The sequence below is a fragment of the Schistocerca cancellata genome, chromosome 1 (assembly GCF_023864275.1).
Source record: "Schistocerca cancellata isolate TAMUIC-IGC-003103 chromosome 1, iqSchCanc2.1, whole genome shotgun sequence".
Lineage (NCBI taxonomy): Eukaryota > Metazoa > Arthropoda > Insecta > Orthoptera > Acrididae > Schistocerca > Schistocerca cancellata.
This window is the reverse complement of record NC_064626.1, coordinates 1115664013-1115677182: the sequence shown is the minus strand read 5'-3', so window position 1 is coordinate 1115677182 and position 13170 is coordinate 1115664013. Positions and strand designations below refer to the sequence as shown.

At 46.7% G+C, this 13170-nt stretch overlaps 1 protein-coding gene across 1 annotated transcript in view; it reads left to right on the top strand.

The window, feature by feature from the left end:
- Nucleotides 1-10322, top strand: part of LOC126132440 (lutropin-choriogonadotropic hormone receptor) — a gene marked incomplete at its 3' end in the record, with an annotated part of 796081 nt that extends 785759 nt beyond the window's left edge. Inside the window, 2 exon segments of the mRNA XM_049915180.1 lie at nucleotides 1668-2079; nucleotides 10281-10322. Coding sequence (XP_049771137.1) covers nucleotides 1668-2079; nucleotides 10281-10322 — 454 coding nt within the window.
- Nucleotides 10323-13170: the final 2848 nt, after the last annotated feature.

The window sequence follows — 13170 nt, the reverse complement described above, 5'->3', positions numbered from 1 at the left end:
TAACAAACCTTTTATTTTAATGTTGGCTGTGCTTGTTCACACAGCCAGCCTCTTCGTTCGCATCTTTAATATTCATCTGTCTTCAAGCGCTGCCAACGGTAGGCTACCCGTAGACGCGAAGTTTAACTGCACAAACAGTCACGGGTAGTGATGTCAGCAGTGCAGGAAGCAGCTGACGCTGCCTTCCCCTCGCCCCTCACCACCACAACTCCTCGTAAACCTATCGTTCCCCACAAACACAGCGCGATTCGTCGACAGACAGTAGAGGGAGGACTGAAGTGAAGGGAGGATGAGTGACGTAGCGCCGATGTAGTGGGAGAGGGAGAGTGGAAGAGAGTGAGTGAACTAGAAAAAAGCGTGGAGTGTGCTATCTGTGAAGAGTTTGAAGTACCAGTTCATTGAAATTGAGTGGTTAGTTCACACTTCACTGGAGTGAAGCGTTCATTTGAACGAGTCATTCACGAGCTCCCCATCACTAGTACACAGTTCGGTTAAGCGGTCGTTCGGTTGACCGACGTTCGGTTAATGGACGCTCTACTGCAGGGGCGGGCAAACGTTGCACGCGGCTCATGAGCGCACTGCGCTGCACGTGTGCTGCTCGCGTGCAATCGTCGAATGGGGCAGTGGCGACAGCCGGCAGGTTGCGGCAGTGTAGTGCCAGGCTAAGCTGCGGACGTCGATGCGTAGCGACCACTACGTAGTGAATGTTGTATTTCAAGAACCGGAAAATGCAGAGTGAAACAAGGAAACGGAGAAGCGGAGATTTGCTATATTCTAAAAAGTAATGGGAGAATCATTTTTTCTTTGTGCAAAAACGTGAAAATTCGAAATGTTTAATATGTGGCAGTATTCTCGGTGGTCAGCGGAAGTTTAGTATTGAAGGTCATTATAACAAATTTCACAAGGACGAGTACAATTTATTGTCGGATTCTGAGCGGATGGAGAAATTGACTGAGCTTAAGAAGAGCGGTCTGACGATACTAGATGAATCTGTCGTAGTTGCTGTGGTCACGAGAGATCTGCGACCTCCTTTCGTCATGTCTCTCATCCAACTGATTTAACATTTTATGGAGCACTGTTTTCAATTTTTCAGGACGACAACAATAATAGCCCAGCGGTACGTGCAAGTTATAAGATTGCTCTTAATATAGCGAGAGCTGGAAAACCATTTGCTGAATTAGTAACTGTCGGTTAAGAGGAAACATCAGTGATGAAAATTTAAGTAACTGTTTGCGTTTGTCTGTATGTACAAATTTTGTTCCACTCCACCTGTGATAATTAAATAAAACGTATCGTAGGTAATAGGTACTCTTTCAAACCACGATATCCTTCAAGCACTCCTACTAATCTTATTCCTTCATTCAATAAAGCAAGCTAGGAAACAAAACGCATTGCAGGGGAAGGAGCGGATAGAAGGTATGGTGGGGAGGGGAGATAAGCGGGTGGCCAGCTTGCCCCTGTGTGCACGCAGAACGACTGTTAACTGCACGCGTGCAAGTGCATCGCACACGTGCAGGATTCCTGCCCGCCCCTGCTCTACTGTATTGCTTGCTGGCCGCTCGCGGCGCTGCTATCGATGTGGGTAACAAAAGCGAGACGGAGTGTGGTGACCGTTACGTTAGGCTGTGGCGTGCGTGTCAGATTACGCTGACGGCCTGTGCCCGCAGCATCTGCCTGCCGATGGAGGCGCGGCGCGCGGGCGACGTGGCCTACCTGGTGGTGCTGCTGGCGGGCAACGGGCTGGCCTTCCTCATGGTGGCCGTCTGCTACGCGCAGATCTACGCCTCGCTGGGCCGCGACACGCGCCACGCCGCGCCGCGCTCCGGCGAGCTCACCGTCGCCAACAAGATGGCGCTGCTCGTCTTCACGGACTTCGCCTGCTGGGCGCCCATCGCCTTCTTCGGCCTCACGGCCGTCGCCGGCTACCCGCTCATCGACGTGACGCGCTCCAAGATCCTGCTCGTCTTCTTCTACCCGCTCAACTCGTGCGCCAACCCCTACCTGTACGCCATCCTCACGGCGCAGTACCGCCGGGACCTCGTCATACTGCTCGCCAGGTACGTGGCTGCGCTTCCGTTCGTGCACCACCCATTACACCAGGAAATCTAATTTTACACTACTGGCCATTAAAACTGCTACACCGAGAAAAAATGCAGGTGATAAACGGGTATTCATTGGACAAAAATATTATACCAGAACTCAAATGTGATTTTTTCACGCAATTTGGGTGCATTGATCCAGAGAAATCAGTACCCAGAACAACCGCCTCTGGCCGTAATAACGGCCTTGATACGTCTCAGCATTGAGTCAGAGCTTCGATGGCGTGTACAGGTACAGCTGCCCATGCAGCTTCTACACGATACCACAGTTCATCAAGAGTAGCGACTGGCCTATTGTGGCGAACCAGTTGCTCGGCCACCATTCAACAGACGTTTTCAATTGGTGAGGGATCTGGAGAATGTGCTGGCCAGGGCAGCAGTCGAAAATTTTCTGTATCCAGAAAGGCCCGTACAGGACCTGCAACATGCGGTCGTGCATTATCCTGCTGAAATGTAGCGTTTCGCAGGGATCGAATGAAGGGTAGAGCCACGGGTCGTAACACATCTGAAATGTAACGTCCACTGTTCAAAGTACCGTCAATGCGAACAAGAGGTGACCGAGGCGTGTAACCGATGGCACCTGTAATGTCTCTTGCAGCGGTCTCTCCGTGATATTTTCAGAAATTTTATAAATTATATAACTCAGTACATATCTCGAAATATCTCTTCTTATCTTACCGATTATCAATGCAAAGTAGTTTCAAGCCCAATTATTCCTTGGAGCGTCCATTTACTCCATGGAATAGCTTCTCTGCTATCTATGTTTTCTCTTAGGAAAAAGAATGGGGACTTCTTGCCGATGAGTCGTGAAAGAAGGATGTATATGTATGTATTGTCGAGCTAGTCGCCATCTTGATGAGATTCTGTATGAGAAGGAATTTAATACATGAACTAAACTAAAGTAAGTGTGTTCGCGTATTATTTAACGGATTATTATTATTGACAGTGTCTGCTTCCTACGCTGTGTTGCACGGGATCAGTGGGGAACGTCTGATTTACACTGGACGAACCTGCCGTTTTGTATGCTCAAGATATCCAGTTACTTCAAATAAATAGGCTAACACGGTCTTACCAGCAGATCTCCGGTCTTCCCCATGTGATCACCGAAGGTTAATAATTATTACAAATGTTTCCAGGAGATCGACTGATAATTTTCGTCGCACCGAGACTTCGAAATTGCTTCACTGCCTTATGGAATTTAAGTTAAGCTTAATTTAATCAGGATAGAACAGTATTGAACTGTGTTAATGTGATAAGCCTGCTTCGTCAATGAAAATTCCCTTAATATTCGCATGTTTTTACAATCCTGATCAGTGAAGCTAAATCAGGCCGGTGTGAGAGAGGTTTTTAAATTTTAGATCCCATACAAAATATATTAAACACCCCATACCATCACGCCGGAAGATACGCCAGTGTGGCGATGACGAATACACGCTTCCAATATGCGTTCACCGCGATGTCGCCAAACACGGATGCGACCATCATAATGCTGTAAACAGAACTTGGATTCCTCCAAAAAAATGACGCTTTGCCATTCGCGCACCCAGGTTCCTCGTTGAGTACACCGTCGCAGGCACTCCTGTCTGTGATGCAGAGTCAAGGGTAATCGCAGCCATGGTCTCCGAGCTGATAGTCCATGTTGCTGCTAACGTCGTCGATCCGTTCGTGCAGATCGTTGTTGTCTTGCAAACGTCCCCATCTGTTGACTCAGGAATCGAGACGTGGCTGCACGATCCATTACAGCCATGCAGATAAGATGCCTGTCATGTCGACTACTAGTGATACGAGGCCGTTGGGATCCAGCACGGCGTTCCGTATTACCCTCCTGAACCCATCGATTCCATATTCTGCTAACAGTCATTGGATCTCGACCAATGGGAGCAGCAATGTCGCGATACGATAAACCACAATCGCGATAGGCTACAATTCGACCTTTATCAAAGTCGGAAACGTGATGGTACGAATTTCTTCTCCTTACACGAGGCATCACAACAACGTTTCACAAGGCAACGCCGGTCAACTGCTGTTTGTGTATGAGAAATCGGTTGGAAACTTTCCTCATGTCAGCACGTTGTAGGTGTCGCCACCGGCGCCAACCGTGTGTGAATGCTCTGAAAAGCTAATCATTTGCATATCACAGCATCTTCTTCCTGTCGGATAAATTTCGCGTCTGTAGCACGCCATCTTCGTGGTGTATTAATTTTAATGGCCAGTACTGTACCATCCTACTCGTTATTTAACTATAGTACTCGTCACCAAATTACATGAAATGTATTCGCAGTTGCGAATACTAACAGCCAGCTGTATAAAAGAATGACAGTGAAAATTTGTGCCGGTCTGGGACAGGAACCCGGATTTCCCGCTTGTGACGCAGGAACGACTACACCTGGTAGTTTGGGTCTGGCCGTGAGTCCTGCACGGATAGTGAAAGCGGTTGAAGCGACCTCTCGCGTAAAGTGGCAAATCCGGGTTCGTTTCCCCATCTGGCACAAATTTTCATTGTCTTCATTTCCTTAAACAGCTGATGGCTGCTCGTATTCGCAACTGTGAATGTATTTCATTTATTGCAAAACGGCTGTAGTCCCCGCAGTGCCGGTTCCTTCGAGCATGCATGCATGTACAAAGGAACATTACACCGTTCTTCTTAACACTTTGCCGTCCGCACATGTCGTACAAATTTATTCGCTTGGCGCCGGCAGCGCTAATTCGGATTACTTGGCTTGTCGCCGGCCGCTTGGCAACTTTCCGTTGATGACAAGCTTCAAATACATTGACTTTTGCGCGCTTTAATTTTTCCGGAAATTCTCTATTTTGCCGTATCGTTCCACAAACTCTTTTCAGGTAACTTCTCTGCAAGTTCTACACTGTTATAGTAATTATCCATGTAGGCGTGATGCCACTTTCCGTAAGAAGGTGTCAGTTTCTGTCATTGTTTTTGCTAAAGGTTGTCCATCGCCGGAATATATCTTGGATGGGGAAATGTATCCCGTACTCGAACCACACGGCATCCGAATGAGTACGCCCATATTTGGTAATTTTCGACGGATTGTAAACTTTAAAATTTAATCGTCCACGCCACTGTATCGCTCCCTCATCAGTTGAGATGTTTCGACTTAGATTAAACGTTTCTTTAAACTTTTTGGAAAAATAATCAATTACGAATTGCATTTTGGAAAGCCGATCGGCATTGTCCGGTTTATTGTTGTTGGCGGAAAACTGTAAAAATGGTAATATTTTCCTGAATCGGTTGCAGGAATCTTTTTGCGAAATATCGGTGTGTCTATCAAAGGATTCGTTGACCAGTAATCATCGATCCTTGCTTTTTTTTACAGTTCCCATAAGCATAGCAGGCCCAAACCATTTTCTAAGTTCTGATCCCGTAACGTGGACAAATTTGGCATTTTTTTCAGTGTCCTTCTATTGCAATTTTGACTGTAATACTTGTCGGCTTCGTTGCTAAGATATGCAAATAGATCGTTTCCAACATATAACTCTACGATATCCACGACGCTCTGTGTATCTTTGGGAAATATGTGTGGACTCGGAGATCCTTCAAATTTATTATTGGTCCTCAGTAAATCAAAATCTGTCTTCTTCGTCTGATTGATCCGAATCAGATGGCAACAGTAGCGTTTGCCGAAATCTTCTTGGACGTATTTCACTATCGTCCGACGATTCTCTTTCATTTTCATTTTTTTTAATATCCAATGTCTTCTTCCCAATCGGCCAAGTCGTCCGGAACGTCAGACAAGACGTCCGCGCATTCATCATAAATAATCGTATCGTCTCTTTCGTCTGCCATGATGAAAGTGCACAAGTACTTAAACTTGTTGATGTGTGTAACTTATTGTTACCTAAACAAAACACCAACAGAATGAAAAAGATACGAGGGTAATCCCAAAAGTAAGGTCTCCTATTTTTTTATAAGTACATAGACCTGTTTATTCCTACAATGGTTTACATCAGTTTACAGCTTGAACATTTAGCTATTTTTCGACATAATCACCATTTCTGTCGATTCATATTTGTAGATGCTATGGCAGTTTTTGTATGCCCATGTCATACCAACTCGCCGCCATGCTGTTCAGAAAGTTATGAACCTCTTCTTTCACCTCGTCGTCGGAGCTGAATCGCTTTCCGGCCAAATGTTCTTTTAATCTAGGGAACAGGTGGTAGTCACTGGGCGCCAAGTCAGGACTATAGGGTGGGTGGGTGATTATGTTCCACTGAAACTGTTGCAGGAGAGCAACGGGTTGCCGAGCGACGTGTGGGCGAGCGTTGTCATGCAGAATGTGTACGCCCTTGCTCAACATTCCTCTTCTCCGGTTCTGAATTGCCCGTTTGAGTTTTTTCAGAGTCTCACAGTACCTGTCAGCGTTAATTGTGGTCCCAGCGATTCAACTCCGACGACGAGGTGAAAGAAGAGTTTCATAACTTTCTGAGCAGCATGGCGGCGAGCTGGTATCACATTGGCATACGATAACTGCCACAGCGTCCATAAAAATGCATCGACAGAAATGGTGATTATGTCGAAAAATATCTAAATGGTCAAGCTGTAAACTGATGTAAACCATTGTAGAAATAAACAGGTCTATGTACTTATAAAAAATAGGAGACCTTACTTTTGGGATCACCGTCGTACTGATGTGCTGCCACCGGCCACCGCGCGGTACTATGCTCAAGACACCACTGTTGTGTCGCCGGCCGTTGACCGTTATTTCGCGCACGACACCACTGTGGTGTCGCCGGTCAGCAAAGTGTTAATACCACAGCCATTGCAAACAGTCATTAAAGTAGGTGGGGCGAGGTCATCTCTGTTACTTAGAGCATTGCCAGTTAACGATAATTTCAAATGTAAGTAAAAATACCGAATAAAATCACCCATCTGATTTTAGTCTGTGATATGATGGAGTGCTTTCCAATAGAAAATCCTCACCAGTCGTTACGAAAACAAGACAAAACTACCTACTTAAAAATTTTTTAATAAAAGTATCTTTTTTTTTTTTGCTTCAACCTCTACAAAAGCCTGAAACAGTAACATACTTGGAATGACAAAACCTGTGGATATTCTCAGTTTATACATGCATGTGATAAATACATTGATGAGCCAAAACATTATGACCACTTCCCACCACTAAGTTTAGTGCCTCCTGGTGGTGTTGCAGGCACGTGACGTAGTAAGGAAAGAATGTAAACGGAAAAGAGACGAATGGGCAGTCACAGCGAAGATATGGGCCGCATATGCGGAAATCCACTGATATAAGCGGTTTTGACAAAGGGCCTATTGTTGCGGCGCTCGGGCTGGAAACGAGAATACTTTAAACGGCGAAGCTGCTCGCCTGTTGGCATATTGCTGTCGTGAGCACCTATGGGAAGTGATTGAAGGATGATGAAATAACGAGTAGGCCGTATGGTATAGGACGACCGCGTCTCATCATAGGAGGACACCCCCCCCCCCCCCCCCCTCCACACTGTGTAATCCAGGATGGCAGCGATCTGTGGCAGGTCTGACGATAGAGTGCAACGCTGGTGCAGCCACAAGTTCTTCGGAGCACACCGTTGTTGAACATGAAGCTCCACATCACACGACCCTGCGTGTTCCTTTGTTGACCTAGGCACATCGTCAGTTATGATTGCAGTGGGCAGAGCATCACTGAGTTTTCACCGTCAATCACTAGAAACGTGTCGCCTGTCCATTGAATTGCATTTCTTGTAACACTTGGTCGATGGCTGGATCCTTACGCGCCATCATCCAAGCGAATGGCTGCAGGAAACATGCGCCGTACAACAGATGCTGGCCGGTTAGGGTAGAATTATGCCGTGGGGTACACTGAGTTGGGCGTTCATGGGATCTGTGGTGGCAGTCGCCGGTATCACGACACCAGTGAACTGTGTGAACATTATTGCGGACCACTTGCATCGCTTCATATTTGAAGTCTCTCCCCCAACGGTGATGACATCTTCCAGCAGCATAACTGTCCGTGTTGCCAGATCAGAATCGTGCTACAGTGGTTTGAGGGGCGCTATAGTGAAATCGCACTAATGTCTTGACCAACAAATGTGCCTGATCTCTATCCATAAGAACACATATCGGGCACCGAGCGAGGTGGCGCAGTGGTTAGACACTGGACTCGCATTCGGGAGGACGACGGTTCAATCCCGCGTCCGGCCATCCTGATTTAGGTTTTCCGTGATTTCCCTAAATCGCTCCAGGCAAATGCCGAGATGGTTCCTTTCAAAGGGCACGGCCGACTTCCTTCCCCGTCCTTCCCTAATCCGATGAGACCGATGACCTCGCTGTCTGGTCTCCTTCCCCAAAACCAACCAAGCAACCAACATATCGGGCACCAGCTGCGTGCCCGTAAACCAGCGTCCCGTAATTTGCGGGAACTGCTTGACCTGTGTTGAGACATCTGGTACCACATACTTCCGGAATCTTGTCAAGATCTTGTAGAATCCATACCAAGCAGAATCACTGTTGTACTGTTTTTGAAAAGTAGAACAATACACTATTAAACAGGTGGTTCAAAATGGTTCAAATGGCTCTAAGCTCTAAGCGTCCCGTAATTTGCGGGAACTGCTTGACCTGTGTTGAGACATCTGGTACCACATACTTCCGGAATCCTGTCAAGATCTTGTAGAATCCATGCCAAGCAGGATCACTGTTGTACTGTTTTTGAAAAGTAGAACAATACACTATTAAACAGGTGGTTCAAAATGGTTCAAATGGCTCTAAGCTCTAAGCGTCCCGTAATTTGCGGGAACTGCTTGACCTGTGTGTAGACATCTGGTACCACATACTTCTGGAATCCTATCAAGATCTTGTAGAATCCATTCCAAGCAAAATCACTGTTATACTGTGTTTGAAAAGTGGAACAATACACTATTAAACAGGTGGTTCAAAATGGTTCAAATGGCTCTAAGCACTATGGGACTTAACATCTGAGGTCATCAGTCCCCTAGACTTAAAACTACTTAAACCTAACTAAACTAAAGACATCACACACATTCATACCCGAGGCAGGATTCGAACCTGCGACGGTAGCAGTAGCGTGGTTCCGGACTGAAGCACCTTGAACCGTTCGGCCACACCGGCCGGCTAAACAGGTGGTCATAATGTTTTGGATTATCGGTGTATTTTGTCGTGGAAACATAAAACCACTCCGAGGTAAAAAATAAAATACAGTAAGAGATGTGAAATTGCTTTGTCTGCGTAACATAAAATATCACCGCTGATGTATCTGCGTTCTGTTTGACCTTGTAGAAACTTCCAGCCAAAAAGGTGTTATGAAATCTGCAACATTAATTGTGATAACATCTGAGACATCACTACTGTATCGTGTCACTTATGAACGCGATTTATTTACGAGAGACTCCGTGCGCTATTGCGCCTGAGAACTTGCATACCGCCGTCAGGACTCTTGTTCCGATGGCTCGCCTTAGTAGAACCGACAATATTCCCTATCTACCGAAGAGATTATATTTGCAGCTGTTACAGACTCTCCATCACTGCACCCGTTACCCAGAATACAGATGTATCTGTATCTGTAGGTACATTCAGGTTACCACTTACCTTGTAGTCGCGCCAAAAGTACAAAGTGTGTCACAGTTCCTTTAGGACTATGGATATGAAAAATAAGTCACGGATTATACACACAAATCACAGTAATGTTTCAAAACAGTTTTCCCCTGAATTAACAAGCAAATGAAATCATTTTAAAAGCGTTTTCAAACTATCATTGTAGTCCTTGTTTGGAATCGCATTTAGTACTGCAATAAAATTTTCCTGGATTCCTTTACTAGGGTCCTAACGGTCTCCTTTCATTCATAGCATCAATTTGGGGAACAACCAGAAGTCGGCCGGAGGCAAATCCGGCGAATACGGCCGGTGATCAAGGACTGGGATTCGTTTGCTGGCCAAAACCTCGCACACGACTTCGCTTTGTGGGGTCTTTATCGTGAAGGAGCGACCAGGAATGTGCCCCTCGGTATTCAAGTTCGAATTAAATGAATTATCGCCCACAAACGATGAAGGACTCAAAAAATTAAATTTTGCCTCGCTTTTTCCACTGACAATTTCCGAGAGGGTCAGACACGTACCCTTACATTTGCGGCCAGAACACCTGCTGCGGCGATGCTAGCGCTTTGACGATTGTTTTTGAAACTACAAGGGTCATAACGGGGCAATACACCACAAGGTAACATTGTAGTTTGGAATTTCACACAAGCAGTCCTAACGTAACTGGAACACACTGCGTGTTTGTTGGTCTAGTTTCGCAAAACCCAAGTTCCACCCAGATAAACCACAGATCTCTTGTCTCCCGTATGCTATAAATGCACAGTCCGCGAAAATGTAGCTCTCGATGAGGCAGTATCCCTTCGTTCCATATGAAATTTGTGGTCATCGTTAAATTTCGTTAACTTACAACCATTGTCTTTTATAAGGCAAATAAAAGACGTAGTATTCTAACACAGTCCTTCAGACCACTTCTTCATTAAAATCGTCCATTTGAGTGAATCTGCTCTGCCATTTATATCCATTTCGCGGAGAACCGAAGAAAGCACTCACACTTACAGCTTCTGAAAATGTTACGAACGATAAAACGGTACACTGTTTTTCTCAGAGACTACTCATGCTTCTGCCGTCAGCTTTTGCCCTTTAGGAACGTTCCGTCTAGCTTCATCATGAGCAAGTTTGTTGAAATCGTTAGGATATTAAATTTTCGTGTTTATTTTGTTGAGTAATTCCACCAGGTGCCGGCAGACAGCAACAAGACGTGAATTTGCAACCGTACTACCAACAGGACATTGCTCTTCCGTATCACTCGTAACTGTCTAAAAAAACAGAACAAGTTCACGGAACACGGAAGTAGCAAGTTCGACGTCTGACCGTCCAGTAGGTACCTTACGTTTCAACACAGCAGGGCTAGGGGCGGTGCGGAATACAGCATAAGCGGTTGGGATGTGTGCCATTGAGTCGTCTAATATAGTGACGGCAACTATACTGCTTCGTTACGAGTGCGACTGAACGATCCGGGAACGACTGACAGTTCTAGGCTGCCCAAGTCATTTTCCTGCGATGTCCTCTTTTTCACATTGTCCCTCAGAGCTACTGATATCCTTGGGAGAGTCAGGCATAACAAAACTACTAGAGGTTGGAAATACCGTTTCAGTTGTAAATTTCTTTTATTATCACGACCGGTTTCGGGCTCTCATAAGCCCATCCTCAGGTGTCGAGAATTTTCAACGCCACAACACATACAAAAAACGAAAAATTTCATAAAAATGTTTTTAAAAACTTTTAAAAAACATTTCGAAACCGCCGGTCGGGCTAGGTGCTGTGAAACCTACGCCAATGCGAAAATGACACCAGACAGCACTATGGGTGGTGCCTGGGTAGGGAAATATACAAATAATACCAGGACACTTGCACTGTGCTGTGGACCCCGAGCGCCGCGGTGTACGTGTACTAGGCGCGGTGTGCTGCCTATGAGCGCAGAACAGGGGGTAGCGGATGCGAACGAGGAAGTAAATTGGTAAACCAGAGTGCAAAAGTGCTGCCATCTATTGACGGAGAGAAGAACGCAGTGCCACTAGCCCGGCCTTCCACAATCTGAATTAGTGGTTTACATTTAAAATGAAGAAAAAACAAAAAAAATACATAAAAATACACGAAATAAGTTAACTGTGCATTATGCGTAGTAAAGGAGCGTATTGAATAGGTCGGTACAGAATTGTGGTAAAACTGAGTGGAAGCTGCGATATAAGATTATTATATAAATCGTAAGGTACAACGAAACTTTTCGACCGGTTCACCGCTTGGTGCAACCAGTGGTTGCTCAAGGTCAATCCCTCCAAAACCCAGGAGATCATTGTAGGCAAAACCATCCCTTCCTTCCGCCTCCTTGATTTCTATCTCACCATCTATGGCCGTCCTATCGCCCTCACTCCCACCCTTAAGTACCTTGGCGTCACCCTCGACCGTCGCCTCTCCTGGACTCCCCATCTCCGGACAATCCAAGCCAAGGCACGTTCCCACCTCAGTCTCCTCAAGCTCCTCTCCAGCCGTACGTGGGGTCTGGACCCCTCCACCATCCTCCACACCTATAAATCCCTCATCCGCCCTATCCTTTGTTATGCCCATCCGGCTTGGATCTCCGCCCCCCCTACCTTTTACAAATCCCTCCAAATCCTTGAACGCCATGCTCTCCGCCTCGCCTATCGCATCCGTCTCCCCTCCCCCACGTGGATCCTCTACGATCTCATCCCCTTCCCCCACCTTCTCCTTTTCCTTGAAAGGATACGGATCCTGCACACCTCCTGTAAACTCGATCCTCCTCACCTGCTCGTCTCCCCGATCCTCTCACACCCCTGCCCACTGCCGCGCCTGTATTCCCACGTCCCACCCGGTCTCCATCTCTCCACCCTCCTTACCCTCTCCCAAGGTGGCTTCCGCCAGCTCCCCCTCCCTGATGATGTCCTCCTCCCTTCCATTTACCCCTCCTATCAACTTTGATCCTCCCCCCACTCCCTGTTTCCTTTCCTTTAGGCACCCTCCCTCCCTTCTCTTTCCTTTTTCCCCCGTCCCCCGTCTTCCACCCCTCTTCCCCCGAGCTTCCCCTCCCCCTTCCTCCCTCCCCCACTCTCCCCTGCCCATGGCATCTCTGCTCTCCACTCTCCCTCTCCCACTCCCCTTCCTCCTCCTCCTCTCTTGGCAGGTCCCCGGACTCGCACACGCTCAGTGAACATTCGCGCACCGGAGGTCATCGCCATTAGTGTTTCGTGTGTGTGCCTTCGTTTGTGTTTAGTGTTTGTTCGCCGAAACGCCGCCACTGTTCACGTGTACCATCGCCATCATCTCTGTTTTGTGCGCCGTGTCCACTAGTGTCAGTGATGTTTTCTCGTCAGGCGTGAACGGCTCCGTGTTTTTTTGTTTTTTGGTGTCTACATTGTTTTGCCCACCATTTTTGATTGTATTCTCTGTGTCCCCTCTATTTATTACTTATTGTAAATCTCAAGGCTGAAGAGCGGCGTACTCAGCTGCTGACAGCCCGCCTTGTGTAAGGTGATA